Source organism: Corvus cornix, chromosome 10, assembly GCF_000738735.6.
Source record: "Corvus cornix cornix isolate S_Up_H32 chromosome 10, ASM73873v5, whole genome shotgun sequence".
NCBI classification, from domain to species: domain Eukaryota; kingdom Metazoa; phylum Chordata; class Aves; order Passeriformes; family Corvidae; genus Corvus; species Corvus cornix.
Window position 1 is genome coordinate 1416761 of NC_046340.1, and position 24395 is coordinate 1441155.

The 24395-nt window shown below is 38.7% G+C and overlaps 1 protein-coding gene across 2 annotated transcripts; it reads right to left on the minus strand.

The window, feature by feature from the left end:
- Nucleotides 1–1663: 1663 nt before the first annotated feature.
- Nucleotides 1664–23583, minus strand: LOC104684007 (aromatase). 2 transcript variants are annotated; one of them, XM_010391171.4, is made up of 10 exons: nucleotides 23289–23583; nucleotides 16462–16629; nucleotides 15348–15498; nucleotides 12746–12900; nucleotides 12312–12488; nucleotides 11349–11463; nucleotides 9950–10064; nucleotides 9191–9353; nucleotides 7545–7786; nucleotides 1664–5142 (listed from the first exon to the last, which is right to left on the minus strand). In XM_010391171.4, the coding sequence occupies exons 2-10, from the start codon at nucleotides 16604–16606 to the stop codon at nucleotides 4876–4878; spliced, it is 1530 nt and encodes a 509-aa protein (XP_010389473.1). In that variant the 5' UTR covers nucleotides 16607–16629; nucleotides 23289–23583; the 3' UTR covers nucleotides 1664–4875. The 2 variants fall into 2 exon arrangements, with proteins under 2 accessions (XP_010389473.1, XP_039413947.1); XM_039558013.1 differs by lacking the exon at nucleotides 23289–23583 and having other exon boundaries at nucleotides 16462–16649.
- Between the last annotated feature and the right edge of the window lie 812 nt (nucleotides 23584–24395).

The window sequence follows — 24395 nt, forward strand, 5'->3', positions numbered from 1 at the left end:
AGAATACTTTTAGCAAAAGGTGATATTGGAAACTGTTCTATGCCAGCGCTAATTGGAATAATAAAAAAATGGAGCAATAAATAAGTGGAATAATTTATTGCCCATAAATTCTGTCCGTGGGCTGGTTTTCTCTCCATTTCTACACTTTGAATGACTCCAGAATGACTCCACATCCACCTAAAGCAGTGTTTAATGACTGAGAGAGACCAGGAATCTCTTGGCTTTTAGCTCTCGTCCATCAGCATGGACCTGGCCAAACCTGAGCTGGGCTTGTGGCAGGAGAAATTCGCCATCTGCTGGGCCCTGTCGGAGGTTCATTCCGAGATCCTCGGCAGTAGCTGTACCTAAATAAAGTTGTCTGCAACCAAAGAGGTGGTAGCAAAACCGTGGAGAGGGTAACATCATCTCCGTTTATGGAAGCAGTGGGGGTTTTGGGAGTGACTGCGGCTCCTTTTTAATTCATTGGTGTATCTGAAGGGAAGGAGTGCTACAGGAGAGCAGATTTGTGGAATCCACTGCTTGCCTAGACTGTAAAAGTCAAGATCTGCTTTTGAGAAAGGCACAATTATAACAACATGCCAACCCAGTGCTTTTATAAATAGACATCATAAAGTTTAAGGCTTACAATACCAGCAGGTAGGGCTCAGCACATCACCTCACAGCCCTAACCTCTTAAGCTCTGGCTAACTGCCTGTTTAAAGTTGTATGTCAGGAGCAAATTCCAGTTTTTAATTACAGAAGAATTTATTTCAAGCAGATTTGGCCCAAATTCTGAACGATTTTCCTCTATCAAACAGTAATGTATTCCTTTCTGCTGGAAACTGTCAACTGGAATTTTTTTTGAGCTTAGAATTGAATTTAACTGAGGCTATAACGCTGGATTGTATTGGAGCATATAGAAAATGAACAATATATAAAATGAAAATTGTTTATTAATATTTAAAAATTACTAATAAAGCTTTTAAAAATCTAGGATAAATATTTTCACTGGGACCATCTCAAGATCATGTTACTGCCTGAAAAATTTATTTGCAGCTATGTTAAAGACTTCCTGGGATTTTTAAAATTTTTTTTTTAGCGTGCCATTTACTACCTTCCAGTTCTCTGTCACTTGGCCAGATGTAAGGTTCTTCATTCTGAAAGCTTTTAGTTGAGAGTGAAATAAATTAGGCATTGGATGCAAACGGAATTTGTCATGCCATCTTGCTATGAGTAGAAACTGAGATGAAATTTACTTTGAATTGTAAAGTCAGCTTAATTATTTTCTTTGTTTCATTTTTTTAAATTACTTTAGATACTTTCCTCACTGATAGGTGAGTCCTTTGTCTGTATCATTAAGCCAACCTTTTTGGTTGTATTCACAAATATCTGTTATCTTAAGAACCATCAAAACCTACCTCTTCTCCCTTCTTTTAAAGCTTTCATAAAGGGCATTCCTAGGCAAATAGTCTTGTATGAATTTAAATTATTTTAATTATGCTTTCTTAGTACTATAAAAATAGCTTGGCAATAATATATCCTCTAAAATCAGTGGTAATTTTGATTTTAGAACATCCCAGATTTCATTAATAATCAGTTCACGCATGCAGACACACTCATACACCTTTTAATACTCTCTTGTGACTCTCAGATTGGGAAAACATGATGAAACGTGACTTTAAACTCTTTTGCATACAACTTTTATTTGGCGTTCATTTTATTTTCTAGCAACATCCACATCCATGTGCTGTGAGCAGCCCATAATCACAGTGATGTATAAAACACAGTCAGGTTTGTGGTGTGTCCATGCATGGATCATTAATGGAGCAGCCACCTGATGGCCGTGGGCTTGCTGGGGTTTGAAAAGCCACGTGAGTTTTTACAGTACCCAGTAGTAAAACACTGCTTGAAATCAGAGCTCTGTTCTGTACAGTGGAGAGGTTGAAACTGTTCCTATCCACATGGCAAGTGTGGAAATGCTGCTTCCCCAGCTGCAGCTCTCAAGCACATGGGAGATTATGGGATGGGGAAATGGACCTGGCAGTGCAAATATTCATGCAAATAGACCACTGAGGAACAGCCGGAATAAAGTCAGGGAGAACGGGACTCAGATGAGCTGAGAGCTCGGATTAATTACAGCTCTGCTGTCCAAACGTGGACAAAACGAAATCCTGTAGAAACCAGAGGACCAGAAATGCTGTGTTCAAAACATATCAGAAAGAATGCACTTCAAACACAATGGGAAGTCACTCCGTTGCCTTGCTGACAAAGAGTAAAAAATGATACTGCTTTATTTTGTCCATAGAATAATTATGGTAATCATGTTCCTGAAGTTCCAGCCTACAAATTCAACAATATATAATACATTCAAGAAATCAGAGCAGCATGCATTTTTTGTCTGTTTGATTTCATAAAATTACTTCAAAATTTGAGTGATAATTTATTAATTTCAAGTTTGTGAAAAATTTTACTTGGAGGAGGCCTATAATTCTGAGGTGGGAAAATCAGAGAGTGAATTATCACTACAAAATTGGTTTTGTGTGTGAAATAAGCAAAGATATGTATCCTGTGTATAAAATAGTAATTTATTCCCTAGAAAAAAAACCCTCTGGGGATTTCTTTTCAGAGTTCTTATGCAAATAAGAGATGCTTGCCCACTCAAGTACCCCGATGTGTTTTATGATACAGAATGAGTAAAAAGGCTTTAAACATGGTTGGGTTTGTTTCTTGTTTTTGCTTCTCCCAACTGCTCTAAAAATTTCCTATTTTAAAGGGTACAAAGAATGTAGAAGCAGAGGTTACATTAGATATTCCACAGATTCATACCACTGTGTCACTTCATGACTTAAAAAATAGAAGTTCTAGAAACATGGAATCCTTCAATTTGGGAAAGACCATTGAGTCTTACCATTAAATCCTATTTCTCTCTGTATGTATGTACAGGTGGTGCAGGATTGCACTTCACTAATGTAATTTTTGGTATAATGTAAATGTTATGGAGAAAGTTTTATAAGTAACCTACCTGCAATAAATTCTTCTGCTTTCAAGTTTGATTTTTTTCCCCCTTTAATTACTGCAGAAAATTATGTTGTTCTGAGAATTACCCTAAATATGCAGCCCCTCTTCTTTGTCACTATTCCCAGGATAATTCATTACCTTTGGGTGGGGCACACGATTATTTGTTGGGTTTCTGCAGTTTTTCTGTGCTACTGGATAGCTCTTTTGCTGCTGGACTTGTGCCTGAGATCAGTGGTCTGAAGGAATAGATATTAATTAATTAAAATTATATTTTCCAAGTAAAGACAATTTTTCTCTTCCCCCCCCTTTTTTTTCCTTGCCTTCTATTATAGTTTAAATGGCTTGGAAGGAAAAGGTTAACATAAAGCCCACTGTACATTGGTTGGTTGTCTTTATCAAGGCACTTTATCCGGAAAATCCCTTTCTTTGTGTTACACAGTATGAAAACTCAAGCTTAATGAAAATGGAAAGTCTCTGTCAAGGAATGTTGTCATTAAGCCAGGAAGATCTTTTTCTTCTTGACCAAGCTAGTAACTCCTCATTAGGCTAGTAGAGATATCAACGTCCAGATTGTACAGATTTCAAGATGGGTCAATTCTGAACAGAAATGTTGGGTAGTTGTCACTTTTTCCTGCTAAGGATTAAGTATAAACCTCAGCCTGGTTTACAGTTAAAATAAAAACCTGTGTTACAAAATACTTTGAAAAACATTTTCTAGAAATCTGCTTGTTACTGCACAACTCCTCTTTGTCACTGCAAAGCTCTGAGCATTTATCCAGTGAAATCTGCCTCTTGTGGCAATGTTTCTCAAGCTACAGAACCCTCTCCATCAGTGGGCATGAGGCAAGATGCTTGAGAGTGGGACACAGCCCCAGAGCTCTTACAGGAGAAGCAGCAAGAGTTGTTTGGATAATTAGGGAGGGACACTCTCTCCTGCTGTGGTGTGGGAACATGGGCAGCAGCTCCAAATCTTACTCTCTGAAGGAGGATTGAGCAACTAAAACCAGGTCAAAAAAAGATTTGGCACATCTTAGGCAGCTTAGAGGGAATTTGACCTTCTTCACCAAACGGAGGTGAGGTGGGAAATTTCTACAGTCAATGAGGTGAGGAGGTGGGGCAGGCTGAGAGTTACCGCACCCACGTAATACTGGGGGCAGTGTTTCATGTTCATTCCCTCATTCTCACCTGGCCTTTGCTGAGGTGTTTACAGATCCCCTGCAGCAGGACACTGGGTTAAACATAGAACAGTTGTCTCAGTGGCCATTATTACCTTGTACTCTGAAAATTACTGCTGTTGGTAAAATCTGTGGGACACCGTAAATCTTTGGTATCTGTTCAGTAGGACAGCAAAACATGGTAAAGAGAAATGTTTGAATGACTTCTTGTTCAAACATTTCTTTACAACTTATAGATGTCTTAAATATTTTAAATTGTTTCTTAGTCTTGAACTAATGTTATTCGTTCAGCTGTTTTGAAAACAAGTAATTGGAGCTTTTGCAGTAGTCAAAAGCTCCTTGGTCCATCTTTGGGGAGGTGGGGGGAAAAGGGACTCGTGTAGTCCTGGAACTAAATATACATCAGGTATGTTCTTTTGTTGACCCTCAAACCCCTGAACTGGCAGTGTTTGAAAGGCAAGACATCACTTTGTCTGAAATCTGTGGTTTTAAAAAGTAATCGGGAATTGTGGAGCATGGCATCACCTACAACCGGACTATTCTGCACTTTCAGTCTTTCCAACTGTGGCCTGAGGCTCTGCTGTACAGGCAGAACAAGTTGTCACCTGAAGCTGTAGTCATTTAGGGGCAGCAAAATGTTTAACTTTACATGTTTAACTGGGAATGATGAGTATTTCTTAGTGGCTGAGAAAACCCTGTAACTTTAGTGCTGATCCATTCTATCACCCTGATTCTCGTTCACATTTCTTCTGGGTGTAAAAACCATCTCCAGCAGAGGCTGCCTTTCTATGGGGTGCATGGATAAGTCATTGTTCTTCTGGATGTTGTTCAGGCCTCTTCCTTTCATTGTCTGTACTCTGCACCGCCTCAGAAGAGTCACTAGGATTGCCTTCATCATTACCATGGCAATAAACTTCCCCACACAGCTCCGGGGGCCGAAGCCAAATGGTTGGAAATAGCGTGAAGGAACCTGCAGAGAACAACATGAGGGATAAACTCAGAGACAGATTTTTCTCCATAAAAGTAGGGAAAATTGTGATGGAAATGGGTAGTAGATATATTCTGAAAAACCTGTGGAAATAATCTTTTAGGAGCAATTACTCGTTTCACGCTGGAAATCCCACCCGAGTCAGGCCCAGCCACAGCCACTGACAGAAGCATGGACTGAGGCAGCAGGGATTGTTCAGTCAAGCAGTTGAATTCTGTTTATTTGTCTGTTTGTCCTGGGAACTACAGGGATTTTACCACAAGCTGTGAAATGGAGAGAAGCTTCTGCTCATCAAATGCGTTAAAGTCCATTTAAAAAGTTTTTCAGAAAAAGTTTATTATAAAGGTCATAAATACCTGAAATGCAGGCTGATGCCTTGTCTAAAGGTAATCACTAAGCTGTACACCTGCTCCATTTGTAATGATAAAGCTAATGTTTCTGCGAGCTGATTTGTCATAAAATTAAATGTTAAAAATTTTGATACTTAATTGAGAGATAACACTTATAAAATCATTGCATTCTGTCCTGTCAGCTGAAATACCAAGTGCAGGACTCCCAGAACTACTGAAGAATGAACAGCCAGTTTCTGCTACTTTTATTACCATTGAATAGATCAGTTAAAAAGAAAGTCTGGTTATAAATAAATTATTTTTCTTCATCTGCGTAACTTCCTTTTAAAAAGCAGGATATTAACTGTGTTCTGAGTTTCTATTTAACAAGAATAGGCAGAAAATGTTGCTTTATATCAAATCATTTGGAAAAAAAGTGTCCCTTTTTTCTTATTTTCAGACGGAGAGAAGTGTTTTCTGTCTAATTTTTTTTTCAAATAAACTGAGCTGTTTTTGAAAAATGGTATGTAAATACAAGTGTTTATAACACAGAGCAAGTACAGCAGCTGGCAGTACAGCACAATGGCAAATGCACAGCCTGGGAAAATGGAAAAATGTTTAGATTCTAACAATGGCATCTTATCATAAATAATGCTGTGGATTGCTATTCTCTTAGAGAAATGGAGGAAAATTGTGCCTGCCAGAATAATTATGTGGCAAACAGAATGCATCAGGTCAGATAGAAAATGTGTGGTTAAATATTTGGTCAAGGGGAAATATTTTTAGTAGCAAAATGTACTCATAAATTAAGTGAGATATCCATTTTTGGTAGAAATGCTTGGAATGTAAATAACGGGTGGCAAAATGGAATCTGTTCACAGAGAATCGTAATTCTGATAATTGCTTGCTCTCTTCTTGAGTTTTCTCCTAAGACTTTTTTTTGAGCTGTTGTTTTTAATGCTGTGTGCAGAGTTTGCTCTGGGTGACCAAACAGCAGTTTAGAAATATTAACCAGGTGGATGAATGCTCATTTTTGTGTGTGGCATACATGGTGTGCCCTTAGCTTTTTTCAGAAGAAGTAGGTAAACCTTAAAGGTGTTTTTCTGGTTTGAACACTCCTATCTCTGGGTTGTTGGTTTTTTTTCCTTAGCTGTTTCTTCAGGTATTTTTCTGATGAGTCCATTGTTGGTGTATCAATTAGGCTGTTTAATTCTTCAAAGCTGAAGTTGCTGCTGTGGATGTTTATGTGCACAGCTGCTAACATATCAGTTCAGTTTTAATCTCTCCAGATTATTACTGCTGAGCAAATACAGTTTCACAAAACCAATTGTTTCCTCAGAATTCAGAAGAGCAGAGGTCTAAGTAAATAATCTGAAGGATGATTTGAGTAGTAGGGGATTACAAGCAGGAAAAGAAAGTTCACATATTGCTTTGGATTATAGTTCTTCTGGTAGTTAGAATGTAACTTCAATTGAAATTCAGAGCTGAACAGGAACTTAGTTACTCAACATCTCCAGTGTTAAGTTAGTTAGAACTTAAAACTTTCATTGTGGTCTATAAAATATTTTTATTTAGGAATAATAATTTAAAAAAATTAAAAATAACATGGGTACTAGATCCTCATTCTATTGGAAGTTACTGCACTGCTTCACCTCTCCAGAGAACCCTCAGGCAGCCTCAGCTCGGTGTTGGCTGCTCTTGTGACTCTACCCCCTAAAGCCTCTTTTTTTTTGTCCAGTGTCAGGGGATATAATGGCAACCATGTGTATCTGACAAATTTAATCAGAGATTTTTCATCAAAATTATTATGTCTGGGAAAACTGTTTTCTATATTATAATTATTTTTTTATTTAAAAGGCAGCTTGACAGGAAAATATCTGCCCAGCTCTAATAATAATAATAATAACAGTAATAAGCAGGTTGTATAGCTAACTAGGCACTTAGACAAAGGGAAAACAGTCCTATGGTCACAGAGTTCTTGAGCAAAGTCAGAGGAAAAGACATTAGCAACAAATAATATCCAAATTTCCATAAGAAATAAGATGGAAAACTTACATTTTTCTCAAAATTTTCAAGAGAAAACTCGTTTGGCTTTGGGAAGAATTCGAGCTTATGCATGCGGCCGATATTGAGGATAATATTTGTGCCCTTTTTCACGGGGTAGCCGTCAATGACATCGTCCTGCAGCGCTTTCCTCATGATCAGGTCCACGACTGGCTGGTATCTCATGCTCTCATAAATAAAATTCTCCACGACCTTTAAGTGTGGCATGTCATCACTTTGAATGTCTCTGTCCCCTTGTGGAGTAAAGCAGATGGTGAAGACATTAGTTGATTAGGAATTTAATAGCTTCGTTATACAAATATCAGAACATTCTGGGAAGATTTTCAGGTTCTGAAGTTATAGGAAGGATCCAAGAGCTTCTAAGGAATTTTATGTAGCCTATCTTACTGAGGAAATCTGGTATGTTGTTCATCAGCATAAACCCTAGTTTATTAATTAACAGTCTTCCCACCTTTTTCTTAATACACGGAGTCTGTTCTTGTCAGCAAAACTGGGAGTCCTTCCCTGGCTTTTGCACGAGAGAGCAGCAAGGCACAACAAATAAATCTTCCAAGAGCTGACAGCAAACGGAATCTGGGGACAGGCTGCAGGGAGGAGATAACTCTGCAGGGACCTTAAATTTTCCCCATGTGGTTGGGTTTGGCTTTGTGTCCCTCCCGGCCCTGCTGGGGTCTGACTCTTCCAGCTGGGATGAGGAGCTTCCAGCAGCAGTGCCAGTGCTGTGCTGTGCTGCCAGTGGGAGCCTCTCTGCTGCTTTCAAGCCCCAGAGAGTTCAGGGGCTGCAGGCTCCCTGCTGCTGTGGCAGGTTTGCCAGGCAAAAGGCAGTTTGCCACCCTGGCTGGGCATTTCCTTAAGGAAAAGAAGGGTAAGGCTTCAGAAAGAAATAGGGAAAATGAACAAGTGAGTACTTTCATGAGGACAGTAAAATAAGGATTGTTAAAAGTACCTTAGATAAAGAGTGAAAGACTTGTGATACATTTTCCAGTGTTTAACAGACCAGAAGTAAATCTTAAATAAGAGTGGATGAAATTAGATTCTATATTGGTTCAGTGTCAGGCTTTGGATGAAGTCTAGAGAAGGGGAAGAATACAAATTTGGAACATCTTGATTGTGCTTTGAATAGTTAGTAATTAGTACTTAGAGGAGGCCAATTTGAGATCAAAATGGATGACAGTAGAATATAATTTTAATTTTGTCTAGTCTTTCCCCCCCTACAGTCATAGTGAAACTTAGAGAAGTTCTCTATTTTGTCACAGAGAAATGTTGGTGATTAGAAGTATTTGAAACAAGTGCCCCCTTTTGCTATTTCAAGGTAAATGGAAAATAATTTCAATGAAACTTGAGGTGAATGCTGATTTGCACTGTGGTTGCTGAGGAGAGAATATACCACATTCTTTCTAATAGATTATCAATTCTGATGATTCCTGTTTTATTTTGCAAATTGCCCATCTTTTTTTTTTTTTTTTTTTTAATTTGCTCTTGAATATGATTTTTACATATGATAATAGTTCATATGTTTTACAGCAAACACTTTCTGGAGAAATTGCTTAAAATTTTCAGGTTTGCATAAATGAAATTAGATCTCTGCTGAAGCAACATCATATTCCCACATTGCTGACTTTGCAGCTCCTGCTTACCCACAACTGTTTCAATTTCTCTCATCATCTCCTCTTCCACTGTGGGGTGCTCTGCAATCAGGATTAGCATAAAGAAGAGAGTCACAGACAGGGTGTCGGGAGCTGCAATCATCATCTCCAGCACACACTGGTTCACGTTCTCAGCAGTCAGATCCCCCCTGTTCTGAAAATGAAAAATTGGAAATTTTGGAGAAAATATTGACTGCTGACCTCTGATGCCAACGAAATGGACTGCACCAGTTCTTGACAGTCTATCTTAGGCTAAATAGCATTTATTTTTTGTCTTTCAGAGAAGAATAGAAAGCTCATGTTCTGGTGGGTGTGTATTGTCTTACAGAGAAGCAGGAATGTGTGCTCTTAGCTCGGATTCTTGTTAGCTTCCTGCACTTCCTCACGGAGTTTTTGAGCTGTCAGATATTCCACAGGATAGGATTTATATCGCATTTGAAACCTTTGCAAACAAAAGGCAGTGTGTTAAATGAAATACAGAGATTAGGGAAAGACTGAAGGACACTCAGGGATAGATGCAAGAATTTTAGGGATGTTGTTTAAGCCATGAAATAAATATGAAAAGCACCTGACCCTGAAATATGAGTATTCCTATTTGAGCCACTGCCAGGGACTCCACAGCACCAACATCAGCATCCCTTTATGATGACATGACTTACAGAGGCATGTGAAGTTTAAATTGCAAAGCCTGTGTTCAGCAGAATGTCAGAAAAAGCAGAATTAGCCATATTTTGAGTAAATTCCCTATACCTGTGCAAAAATCAGCTGGGATGCAAAATCCATGTGTTCGTCCAGCTTTTCAACGGTGGAAAGCTTCTGTCGTTTCTGTTCTATTAAGGTTTCCATTGCTCCTTTAAGATCCTTGCTGAAAACAGATGAAATCCAACATATTGATAAATATCTGCACTTGGGTATGGCTAGAAGTACAAGTTATACCAAGAAAAGCATCTAAGAATGGCAGAAATTAAGTATTCCTAAGAATGGTTGTATGGTTCTCTGCAAAAGTAGTAATACTAAGGCAAGGTATATTTTCTTATTATTCTTAACTAATTGCTCGTCAGTCTGGGATGAAATCTTGTTCTCTTTTTATAGAATAGACTGAAGAGGAAAAAAAGGTGTCTATATACACTATTAAAGAATAGAGTTTTAAAAGATTTGTTACCATTTCCAAAAAATTTGGTTTTTTCCTTGTATTTTATTAATGAGTAAAATGAATTTAGAGAATATAAGGGATGATTTTTAGAAAAATGTAGACAAGTGTTAGAAAAATTGTTTCTTGAGGTAGAGCTGATCTAAATTTTTCATATTTAAATAATAATACTGTGTTAACAGTTTGTGTTTCAGTGGTGGAAACAGCAACTTTCAAATGTTGTTATAAATTTTGGGGGGATTTTCAGTTAATTACAGATTTGAAGGCAATTCTTTTAAAAAGGTATTTTGAAAAGCTTTTGAATTAAATCTTCAGGTTTTTCAAATGCGGTTTTTTTTACTGTTGAGATTGATAATTTGACTGTGTTTGTAGGGTAAATGCATTTAAAACTTCAATCCCCATAAAGATCTCAGTATTTATAAATATTTTATGTATTAGAAATAGCAAGTGGTCTTTTTTTGCAAGTTTTATCAGAAGAATATTAGATGCCTTCATATCCTGTGGTCGTTCTTTGCATTGCTTTAAGTCCATAATTTTTTCTTTTTCTCTTTGCAGTAAAAATTTATTATTAAGTCCTTTTTTATGGGGCTGCTTTTGAAATATCAATATTTGCCTCCAGGGGCTTTCTGGTAATAACTGGGCCAGAGTAGTTTATTAGCATCACAGGATAAAGCAGTAATCAGTGCCATAATAAAACTACAAAGCAAATGAACCAGCAATCTCAGTTTGGTTTCACATTTGAGTGTGCACGAACTGCTACTTTGGTGAATAAATTGGGGGTGCACAGACAAAGCCTTAAAGTGGCCCAGGAATTCAGCTACTTGTACCACCAGAGACAAATCTGGTCCTGTCCTGGCCCTGTGGACAGGGGACTTCAGCAGCCACCTTTGCAAGGGTCACAGCTCAGTTTGAAAAGGAGAAGGGAAGCATCAAGGGAAAGGCTCCTCCTCAGAAAGGAAGAATCCCGCGCAAACGCTTTGGAGAGCGGTCGGTACTCACACCGCGTCTTCGTACTTCTTGCACAGCCAAGAGATCTTAAAAAATATGTCAGGCTTTAATAACAGTGCTTGCCAGGCATCAAAGTAGTTTTGAATCTTAAGCACAATGGCATTTTCTGAAAAGAAAAAAAAAAAGTCAATAGTCAAGTGACAAAAATCCTTCAGAAAAAGGTCGTGTTCCCTACTCGGCTAAGTTAGTGGGAATCTGATGAGCAACTGGTAGGTAGCATTTGTAGCACACTGTAAAAAGGGTCTCCATCTCTGTAGAAACTCCTGGTAACTTGCTACAAGGGCACAGAGGTGTGTCAGCCAGAGCCAAAGGGTCTGCCACAGGAGAGCAGAACACTTGCAGAACACTGAAATGGGGCAGTTTAGACACCCTGATAATATTATTTCTGTCATAGGGTTTGAGGCTGAAGAAATTGAAGAAGACATAAATTTTTAAGTTAATTTTTTGGAGCAATCATCTAGTTTGGTAGAAGGATTTCAGATTCTTGCATGAATATAATATAATATCAGAATTGTACCAAATTCTGAACAGAAGAAACTATTGCTCTAATATAAATTCTGAAGGCATTGATCATCAAGATTTTTAATTATGTAAAAGGAACAACATTTCATGCTAAACATTGTACTTCCTGCTAAATAAAGAATGCAAGTCATTCTTTATTTAGCATTATATATCATAATATAATATCAGAATTGTACCAAATTGGTGCATAAAAATCTCTTTAAAGGGTACAATTCATTAAGGTGGGTGACAAGCTAATGTATACTCTTGGTCATATAAAACTCTTTTTCATAACTAACACGATAATAAATAGATTTTAATTCATTATATGGCGACACAAGAGTCTGTTCTTGCTCTGGTTTTTGAGACAAAACCACTGAGTGGCATCAATGAATTTTCCTTGGATATGTGCTTCAGACCCATCCCAAGGCAGAAAACAGAAGGTGTCAGTACCATCCAGAGGGACCCCAAGGAAGAGCTTGTTGGATGTGTCGAGCATGATCCGCCTCATGAGGTTGAGCACGTTGATGTTCCCCAGCTCTGTCCTCACTTCCTGGAGCGTGTCCAGGTGGGCGATGGTGGACTCCACACAGATGGCGATCATCCGCACCAGCCCGGGGCCCGACAGCGCTGCAACATTTGTGCAAAAGGAACGAGAGCTCCGTTAGTTTGGTACCTCCTGTAACGCTGCAGCTGGTGATAACAGTGCCATAAAAGGGCAAACGTGACTGTGTCAGTGCCTGGGATAAAACCATCCTGGAGCTGAACTGGTTTATCATCCTTTGAAAGGAAAGTATAGGGGTTCAGACAAACCCAGCAGCATTTCAGAGAAGATTTGGGGGTGTGTGTGTCACAGTGGTGCAGGGTGTCAGTGCACACGGAGTTACCTTTGGTGAAAAAGGGCCGGATTTCCTTCCAGTGTGCTGGGTTGTTGTTAAATATGATCCCATTCTCATACATGCCAATGCACTGCAGTCCCAGCTTGCTCCCAAACCGAGACACGTAATGCCAGTGCTTCATTACGTGGAACACACTTGAGGATCTGGGAAAGGAAGGAGGAAAAAGCCCCAAATAAAAAACTGTTTCAAGGACTGAATACAGCATTTGTATTCTGACATTCTGCAGTTGCTCCCAAGTGCTGACTTGCATTTTTTATTTAGCAGGAAGTACAATGCTTAGCATGAAATGTTGTTCCTTTTACATAATTAAAAATCTTGATGATCAATGCCTTCAGAATTTATATTAGAGCAATAGTTTCTTCTGTTCAGATTTAAACTATTTTTCATTTAAAATGCAAATGGTTAACAAAGGATTTTGAACTGATTAGTGTGTATACATGGAAATGTGTAGATATATATGATATATTCTGTCAGTGACCGATGTCAGACATTTCAGAGGATGAGGTAAAATATTTGATGTGTGTTTAATTAGTTTTATTTTTGTATAGTCAATAGTATTTATACTTTTGTAGCTCTTAGGTCATTCCCAGGCACATACTGAAAGCATAAATACACGTCCATCACTTAAATATGCATCATCATGATATGATAGTATGCGTGGGATAAATAATAAATATTCTTAAATAGACAAGTGAGGGAAATCCATGCTATGCATAATTCTTTTTACACTCAGTAAGGTTAATTTCCAGGTGCTGGCAGGCAGCATTCTTGCTTTAAGATATCATTTCCTTTAGAGGGAGCCAGCATTTCAGAAATGTGGATGTGATAAAAACCTGATCAAACAGAATTCAACCAAAAGAGAGAAAATCAGAACAAAGATGGAAATGAAGCACTATGCTTCTTTCTTTACCATGTAGTATAGTCTGTGGGCCAAACCTCAGGCTTGTTACATGGGTTTAATTCATTTTTCAGTCAGGCAATATAAACGTGATTTTTGCTATTGACTGCAAATATTCTGGGTTTTATAGTTTTCTGGTTTTTATAGTTTAGCTTTTACCTGAGGTAAAGTTAACAATAAAGTTTTTTTCCCATGTCAGGGCACACCATCTGTATTTCCCTGAAAGTGAAAAGATGGTGTTGAATTCTGACAGCTGTCCCCAGAAAGGAAAAGGTGCAGCAGGCTCATTTTAATTCCTCCCATCCCACGTGTCTCTATGCAGGAGACACAGCATAGTGCTTTAAGGAAGGGTTTTGTCAAGGAACCTTGCATAAGCAGGTTTTCCTATGAAATGATTTAATGAAGCCCTCCAAAAGACTTCAGCTGTTGTAACTAAGACTGCAAGTCCCTCTCTCTGCACAGTAGCACCACAGTATTAGATTTGATGCTAAAAGTTCAGATGACACTGGCGATAAAAGGATGACATTGGTTTTCTTATACAGAAGCCAGGTTGTGCTTAGTTTTGCTGTGAATTTAGGATCCACTGAAAATTTTATTCTACATTCTTGCTTTCAAAAAAAGTTAAATACTTATATTCTGTGTACAGTCAATGATTTAAAGCAAAAAATGCCTGAAGAAGAGCAATGTACTGAGTATAAAACTGGCATCGTTTAGCAGCAGTCCTGGTTTGTTTCTGATGAATTGGTAGCTCGGACAGGGAAAGACAGGAATAAGAGTTTGTAACATTTTCAAAGCATTCATGGCATTATCAGAACATTTGACTGCATTAGTTGGTATTTGCAGCACCTGTGTAGGGTAGGAATGTAAACAGTTTTCCTGTCATGATTACCTCTTTCTACAGAGGTTAAAATAGAGATGAAGCTGCCTTGCACCACATGGCAAACTCTGTGGTAACTCTCTTTGCTGTGCTGCCTCTCAGAAGCTTTTACTTAATGAAAGTATGAATTGATTGACATTGTTACTAAAAAGGTTCTGATTCTTTATCAATTACATGTGGTAAACATGTTACTACTCTATTTTCTTTTCTTTTTCATGGCATGACTTATAATAATCTAGTGTAAGAAGAAAGCAATCATCCACTGGAGCTAATGAAATGATAGACTGAAGTTTAGCATTATGTTTAATACTGTGTATAATTGAAGCCTATGAATAATCCCATTAATTGGAGTGGAATTACTCATAATACTATAATGCTGTATTTACTTAACTAAATTGCTGAATTGGAGCCATAACCTTCAAGCATTCACTTCTGCTTTAAGCAGAAATTTAAGAACATAGAAAGTGAAAATTTGACTTAATCCTACATTGCAGTCAGTCTAGATCCCTGAACTGAATGTAATCCTAATATGAAATGGAACAGTAAAATAGATGGTAAATTATTTTTAGGATTGAGCCACAGTACTTTCCTTTCCACAAAAAAATATTGAGAGAATTCACTAAAACTTCAATAGCAGAGTCCTTAAACAAACACAAGATTAGAAAAAGGTCTGTGAATAGCAGAAAGTAAAAGTTTTTGTTAGGAAAATTTTTGAAAATGGTAACTTCAATTCTACTTTAGAAAAAAGTAGCAAAGAGGTTGTAAAGATATGATAAGGCTTTTCAAGTTATTAAGCATAGAAAATAAGGATTTACTTGCTAATTATAAATGTTTCTTCACCGCTGATCCAAACTCTCACAAATTCTCCATATGTCTTATTGTAGTAGTTGCAGGCCTTCCCTACTCCCATCCAGAGGAATCTCCCATGTGAAATGAGGGGACCGATTCCCATACAGTATCCTGGCCCTAAGAAACAGGGTAAGAGAGGTTTGGTCTCAGCAGTGCTCACGGACAAGAAAACACCTTGGAGCATCTCCCTTTTGCAAGGAGCTTTTTACCATGACAGTCACAGTCTGAGCTGGGCAGTTCACACAAACAATCCTGCTCTGAAACTGTCTCAGAAGCTGCAGCTGTGTTGGTGAGGTCTCAGTAGCTGAGGAAGCCTGGAGTGCTCTCAGTGGTACCTACACCAAACGATGCCCATTGCTGCTCTGTGCAGCTCCCAGCTGCTGCTCACACGTGGAGGGACAGCAGCTATGTCCTAGAGAGAGGAAATGATCTTTTGGGCAAGGATCTTTTCTCAGAATTTCAGGAGTCACTGTACTGGTTTAGGGTTACTGCTCTCCAGCTCCTGTGAGAGATGTGTGCACTGCTCTCCTTCACGCAGCAGGGCATTGCATCTGGTGGAAAAGGAGTTGAGTCAGTAACATCTAAACAAGCCCCCAAAACATGACAGAAGGGAAAGGGAATTCGATGTCTTTCTGTTCTGGAGAGTCTTCAGTGCTAAAGATGGAGAAAAAAATTGATAATCTACTAAGATCTGAATAGCTTCTTAGACAGTTGTTTAGAGTAAAGGTAATTTAGAAAGACTTAAACTGTAAAACGTGTGAAAGTAGTTCATAATGCACATGAAAATGTGAACATATAGAGTTTGCAAAGTAGTATTATGTCTTTCTAGCACACACATAATAAAGATGAAAACTAAATGTCATACGGCCAACCCACGATTGTTATGGAAGTTCTGAAGTTAGAATAAGCCTGATTTCCTTTATCAGGAATTTTTAAAAATCCATATTATTTAAGCTGATTCATGATGAATTTTGTTGTCATACAATAATTATTCAGCATTACTTTCTCACTTAAATTTGAGAAACAAACAAAAATTACTCTGAAAACTTTTATGTGGCACTATAGTGAAAGTTAATTTACCTGGTATTGATGAAGTTTCTTCATGATTCCATATTAGAAAAAGAAAGCACATGAGGATGAGTATGGGCACTGTGGCCACTGGCATCGTGTCCGGTACCAGGCTGGTGATGTTGTAGTGCATCGGATTCAGAGTTTCCAGGACCATCTTTTCCAGGAGATTCTGCTTTGCTTCAGAGACAGAGAGAGAGAGAGAAAGGGGGAGAGAGGCAGAGGCTGTTAAAGCTCAGATGTGTTCAGCTTCGCTCAGTACCTCTCACCCCCTTCGTAGTTCCTACAAATGAGCAAACCAGCTCAGGATGTAGCTTTATAACGAGGGTGACTCCTGGAGTGCTTGCCAGGACAGGCTTCATCACAAGTCAAAAGAGACATGAAGCAAACACTCCTTTTGCTTGGGAATAACAGAGGTTTTCTGACCTTGATGTTGAGGCATAGTTTTGGATATTTTGGCTGACAGGCCTTTTATCTCTGATATTGACTTGGCTGGCCAACACTGAGGTTTACTCCTTGCAAATCCCTAATCAAAACACAAGAAATTAAACTTGCAGTATGTGTGGAAGCATTGAATGAGTTCACTTGCCAGCTTTTTTCTCTCTTACTTAGCTGTGCCCTTCCTGCATGCCTGTAGTTCCAGAGTTCCTGAATTTCCAGAATAACTATGGTTGTTTTCAATGATACAGATAAAGGACCCCAGTTTTTGTTTGAAACATGGCTCTTTTTTACTGCCAAGCTTTGAGTGTAACAAAGTACTATAATGTATCGCATTCCTTTATGGTTCTTCAGCTAAGTACTTAGAAAAATGTAACATATGCCATAACAAACAGGATCATAGATTGTCTGTTGCCATATTTTCACTCAGGCTGTAACCGGCACTCAGCGCAGGAAGGAAACCCCAAAGACACTCAACAGGTTTCTTAAAGGGAATAGAAGGATTCGTTCCAAGTTTTTTTGCATGTTTTTCAATTAAGTCATAAAATATAAGAAGTTGTTGTACCTGAGAAGGAATATGAGTGAGAATTCATTTAACCACAGAAAGCTACTGCTTGAACCTGCACAGTATTTTCTTAATAAAACACCTGAATTCTGCTCTGGCAATAACTAAGAATAGATTTGCTTTGTTTCTTCCTGCAACAATATTTCAAAGCTGAAGGATATATTTACTTAGCAGTAAGCTTTTTGATACAGTTCGCTTTCAGCAAGTGCTTTCTTGTTTGTCTTGTGCTTCGGTCTCATTGCAGAAATAGCGAGAGCTTGCTTTGTAGTGACCCTCAGTGCTAAAATTATGTTAGACTGAGCCAAGAATGGGGCAGGTGCTTTCTAGATAGTGAGAATCCTGGTGTTTGTGGTCAAAGGAGGAGATGTATGGAGTGTAGGAAGGGAATAAGGGCAAAGGGAGTAAGCAGTGGTTTAAAACCTTGCAGGTGCATGCAATGCTCTCTTTTGGATGTTTTCTGTGCCAGGCCTCTGGGGTTTTTGTGACCCAAAATGACCAATCTGCTGGGTGACCTTTTAGAAACATGCCTGCTCCTGCAATAGAGAGCAGCCCACCTCTTCTGAGAGTCCAGGGACACGTCCAGCTGGTGTCTTGTCTTGCATGTAGTGAAAAAAAGTTTAGTAACCACAAGAATTGTTATCATGTAATGGTATTTATTGGTTTACATTTCCTTGAGTGCTGTTCACTGCCACAACCAAAGCATCCCTGTGTATATGTAAATATTTTATCAGCTTCAGTCCCTTTTACTAATATGAGTTTAGGGCATTAGACAGGGAAAGAGCCACACTTGGTGTATAGTTCCACTTTTTTGTTGCTTTCTCTCTTGATCTGCATAAGCTTCATCTTTGTACCCCATTGCCACAGATAGGCTCTGATGTGCATTGTTTTTTCTGGGTATTTTTTATCTCCAAGACATTCTGGTCTGTATGCAGTAGTTTCACTGCCTCATATTCCCCTTGAATAGAAGCGTGGAGCTGGTTATGCATCTGGGTGCTGTGAAATGAACCAATTTCGTACCTCCCAACATGTATCTATGAATATTATATCTGCAGGGCGAGCCCTGGCAGAGTTCAAGGTGCTGATATGTTTGCACAGTGTACTTTGCAAGTATGAGTCTCCCCCTTTTATTTTCTAAAAATCAACCCCGAGTTTTGATCTTGTTCAGCTCTTAAATACTCACAGCTAAAGCTTATCTTTGTTTGACAGAGGAATGGAGGCAGGTTTCTGTTTTTTCAAAATATACAGATAGCAATAGACTGGGTTTTAGATTCTTGATTGCCTCAGCTTTATAATTTTATAATCTCTAGTAAGAGAAAATTTTTCTTTTTTTGTCGTATGTCCAACACATCAGTGTGCACCTTACTGTTAAATCTATAATTTTGATACCCTGGATCGTGCTATCAGGTAGATAAAAGTATTAAAGGCAAAGCATTAAGTTTGAGTCATTTTTATACTCTAGAACTGATCTAAACCAGTCTCATTTTTAGTCAAAGTGGCTTCTTAAACAGTTGACATTTCATGTATCGAGAAGTTCTTTGCTTTATTTCAGTGAGGATGATCAAAGCAGACTTGCAGGGCTTGCATTTTGAGCCACTTTTTTTTCATTGCAAAAGCCAGCTGGGCCATGAAAAATTCACCTCAGAAATATTTCAGCTGAACTGCTTATCCTACTTTTACCCACTGCATTTTTTTAAGCACTGCCCACAAGTGAAGTCGCTCCTCACAGAAACTCAGGCAGCCCCGTTTGGATGGCGAGCAGCCGCTGAACGGACTGAGAAAGGTAGAGGTGGAAGCAGGTTAGAGTGCCCACAGTGCATGAAGGAAGGCGTCACTGGTCCTGCTCGTTTGTCATGTCTGCTGTAAGCAGTTTTCCTTTCCTTGCAGCTGCTTGAGGGGTGCCTCAGTTCAGAGGGGTTTGTGGGTTCTGATCGTTACTTACGTGGAGGAGGAAGGATGGGGCAAAAAAAGCTTTTAAAATCCCATTATCTAGTGGGGGAAAAGAGACTTTACTATAAGAAAGTGCTTTTGTGACAGAATAGATGGATGTGCCCAGGCTGTCTGACCTGACAGCAATTATGGATCTCAACACCTGGGGAAGGAGCTGCCAGCAGAGGGCCCCTTAGATTACTGATTTTTGAGTCTTGGCTACAAAGCTCTAGAAGAAAATTCTAGGTGCTGTTAACATTTTCTTGCCAAAGGTAGTATGAGGGATGATGACAAGGTCCACAGTAACGAGACAAGCCCATGTATCTAAAGGACAGCTGTATCGACATCTCTTATTCCAGTTAGAGCTTTGTACTTACTGACTCTGTCAGTAAAAGAGCAAATACATAAAATCATATTATAGAATTGGAGCTGAAAATCTCTCTTAATTTTGAGAAGGAGGAGCTCATAAAACTGCCTGAAAACTCTTGAAGAGCCATTCTTGTGTCCTGGAGTTGTTTCCTTTGGATTGGTTCATCTGTCAGGGGAGAAGAAAATCTGCTACTTATTATAAATTCCCAAGCATTAGTGACCAGTACTACCAGCATCTGAAGCAGCTTATCTAGGTTTAAACAGTTTGGAAAAATAAATAGGCTTATTTTACACATAAACCATTTTGTTCTACAGATCTGCTCCCATTGTACCACAGTGTTTGCCAACGTTGATACAGACTGAGGGAACACAGTACCTCTGGAAAATAAAATAGTAGGTCTTAATTGATTTGAAGTGGATAATTAGCACCAGGTGTCCAGCATATGTCACATCCTTGACAGAGGGATTATCTTGTTTTCTTGAAAGGCTGTGGGGTTTAAAGCTGAGGACACATCAGAAGACTTCTAAACTCGAGAGTGTTTATCATTCCTTGTAAGGGGAGAGGTAAATTACTCTGTAAGCTTCAGATGACACATTTATTTAGTGCCACCCTGGTTTCTGTGGTCTCTTCTAATGCTGTAATTCTCTCAGCATGCAATGGGGATGTCACTGAGAGTTTTCCATCACAATTTGGTGGTGATCTCATGTTGCACTCCTCTTGTGACCTTTTTTGCCTTTAATTCACAGTACTTTTTTCTTAATTACTTTTCACTTGTTTTATTACTTAATTATTTCTATCACTTAATTATTTTTCACTGTGTTTTAGTGATCTGATCCTTTGCATCTATCAGACATCTCTCATTACAGATGGGTTTGCAATCCCAATGTGCAGTTAGGTGATTTCATTACTCTGCTTCTGAAGCACTCAGCCTTTTTTAGGACTAGTTTATACTTCTTACTCAATCCTCTGCGTCTCAAAAGGAAGATAAATATGGTAAAATGTGAAAATGAGGGAATAAACCCCTTTTCCAGTCATTTCTAGAGTTTGAGTCAGTGGGCTGGAATTTGTGTAGCTGAAGAGGTCTATCACATCTAATTACTATGGAAATGTATTCTAGCAGTGTTGAATGATTATTATAGCCTTGTAGAATAATCCTGTACCACTTGATTACTATGAAATCTAATCTAAATAGCACTTACAACTTCATCTGTTTTTTAGGTTAGAGGAGGAGGAGGAAGAGAGAAGGAAGAGATGACAGCTTTCAACAGAAGCTTGAAAGTGGGAATTTAGTAATGATCATCCTGGCAATCTAAAGGGGCTCTTGACAAGTAAATGAGGAGGTAGGAGCCTCCCGTTGTGTCAGAGGGCAAGTGAAACAGAAATGCAGAACATAGCCACCATTCTGTGTGTTGAAAAAATGTCTGTACCATGGGATAAGAAAGATTGTTACCTTTGATGCATCTGCTATTATTTGGAATTCTGCTTTTCAATTTTGGTGAGTTTTCTTATGACAGGGTTGCCTTGTTTCGCAGCTGAATGGGATCTATCCCTAGAGCCTGCTTCTCTGAGATTTTAAGTTCTGTCAGCTGCCTTTGACAGCACTTGTAAGATGCTGCTGCAGCGTTGCAGTGCTGGTGGTGGCCACAGCTCCAGCGTCCACTGAACTCGACTTCTTGTCACCCCTTCTACTCAAAGTGTACCGTGAGTTCCAAGGTGCAGAGAAGTTTGGAGCTGCAAACTTCCAGTTACTGTTGTAAATGTTGACATTCCTGCTGTCTGGGGTCAGTTTGGTCAATCAGTTTTGTTAGCACCACCCAGTACTGGCATGTGACTGGGAATTACCAGTGCGGACTGAACCCATGGCCAGGGGAGGAAATACATTAAAAATATCTTCTATAAATGTAGGACTGCATTTGAATGTTACTATTTGTTTGGATTACTGTAGTAAGAGCAGTGCCTCTTTTTTGTGCCTTTGTATGGTGGCTGGTGTGTGGTTTGGAAAAATAACTTGCCAGTTTTAGCACGTTTCACAAAAGGTCTTGTTGCCTGTGAACCACCACGACGTCCATGAGAGGTATCATCCACACAGGACACTACAAGGGTTTCATGTGAAACAAACCATCTCCTGAAGCAGAAGAGGTGTGTCAGTGCTTGTAAGCCATCAGAAAGAGCTGTGGGGTTGTACAAACTTCTGCAGTGGTGTCAGGACTGGAATTTACTGCCTGTCTACCTCAAAGTTTCATTAGAACACCATGAGCTCTAATTAACTCAAAACTAACCAGAAAATGAGTCATGGGTAGACAACTGGAATCTCTCTAAAGTGCTTTTTATCAGACTCCTTTTGGTGACTATGGCAAAGCAGCCGTGTATGAGGAGGGTTTTCTGTAGGTAGCTGCTATTGGTTTCTATTACTACTGGGTAGGTGTTTTGTTTCTAATTTTTCAGATAAAAAGCTGCTCTCTCTACCATAGTTGTGTTTCTGCTGTTGTACTTTTACTGCTAGCAAATACCTTGATCAATTTAAGCAACAAGTTACTTGACACAGAGAGGACAACTATCTAAGAAACACGAATTAAATTTTTGGCTTTTTTTTCTCTGGCTATAAACATCAAGTATTTTATCAAAGTATGTAAATTAATCCTGAAGTAAAGTTTATCTTGGTGGTTGAAAAAATGAGACTAAGAATGCATAACAATTCTCAAACCATTCTTTTTGCAAATGACTTTTTTAATCAGATATAATAATTAACTGATATAGAGCAGCTAGAAGAAAGACAGCACTTTTCCACAGTAAGCACCAACTGAGAGAGATCCAGCTATGGTAGAATAAAAAATTCTCTGGGTCAGTTCCAGACTTGTTATACCCAATTTTTATTCTCACTTTTTTAGCCTCACTCACAATCAGTTTTTCCCTGCTGTGTCAGTGATGCTTGGAAATGTCAGTTTGTCCAAAATTCACAGACTTCCCAACTAATTCTACATTGCTGTGCAGCAACAGCTGGCAGTGTCTGTCCCATGCCATGTATTCTACCTTAACTCTGTCATGGTACACATGAACAAAAATCCACTTGAGAGTCTAAAGAACTATTATCAGATACCACAGAAACACTGAACAGGTCTAGTTATTTAATCTGGGGAGCCTGTATCTATAAAAACTGAGATTATTTAATATTTTTGGATGTAATGTAAAGAGCTTGAAAGGTTGGACAAAGTGAATACACTTTCTTAGGATAGCTATCCTGCAAGAACGTTATGCCATTTTTTTTTAAAAGAAACTTTGTAGAACACTTGCAAAATATATAGCATATTACTGTTGTTTTAATACCAGGAATTTGGCCAAAGACCTGCATATTTTCTACTAAAAAAGATTTCTGTGTTTAGATAGTGACAGCATATAATTTACACAAAGATAATTACAGTAGCAGATCAAAGCAGCTCCGGAAGACATGCTTCCCACTCAAAACAAAAATAAATCCCATTTATGTAATGTCCTACCCATGCTGTTTGAAGAAAATTGCTAGAATATGAATTGAAAATTTACCTGTGTGTTCTTGTTACTTCTGGATTTTTGCCGGTGGAGAGTGCTATCCTGGCTCCTGATGTGCTCCTCTTAAAGGTCTGGATAGGTTTTCTGGTGATCACTCTCTGTAGCATCTTTTATGCAGGTGCTTCTTGTTGCTAAGAGATCAGTTGCTTAGAGATGGAAGTTTGTTTATTGTAATAGATCAGGGGCTGTTGCTTTGAAAAGAAAATTTTGTAATTTTACCTCTCCAGCTCAGTGTATCTGCTGCAAAACAGCCAGTGACAGAGATACACATGCCTAGTGCTGATTAGAATTGTGACTGGAGAGTAAAACAGAGAAGTAAACCAAGTTTATAATTTGTGTTTGGTGGCTCTGAACAAGGAAAGAGGAGATACAACTAGCAGAAATTATGTTAACTCTTCGCCAAGTGTATCTAAAGGTATTTTCAATTTCCAACAACAAGGAAGTCCAAAGGTTTTATTCTTAGATAAAAACGTATAAAGTTGTCAGTAACATTCTGCAGGATACAATCCTTCACTGGCACTGGAGAGGACTAACTGGCTATCCTCTGTACTTTTGCTGTATACAGAAAGCTGCTTGCTTCATGGTCCCTGTTGGTCTGATAGCTTGTCAGAATGGCTACACAAATGAAAGGCTGGTTTCTCTGCTTTGTGGTGCTTCTCCCTTTTTGCCGTAGTTTTGGGTGACTCAAACTTAACTTCCAATTGTTTTGAAGAATTGCATTATGTGATTACAGGAAATGTTAAAGTGATGTCCAAAGATCTACAGGAAAAGGTGTTGATGCTTTTAAAAGAGGAGACTGTTGTTAAAAGAGGAGACTAACACAGAGGCATGAATAAGGTACTTGTGCCTGTTACTGGTTTGAAGCAAGAGAAGTCCAAATTGTCTCAATGTCTGCTATGGGCAGTCCTTAGCTGGCTCAGCTGCCTCTTCTGTAGGTTACCCCTAGGAGTCCAAACAGCCTGCTTTGGGAAATAGGTCAAAATCATCTTCTTTTGCTTAGTACTCTCAAGTTTAGAAAATTCAGTGACTCAATTGTCTTTTCAGCAAGGCTGTGTTCTATCCTGTGGCAGTAAGACACTGTGCATCCTTGTCTTTCACTGT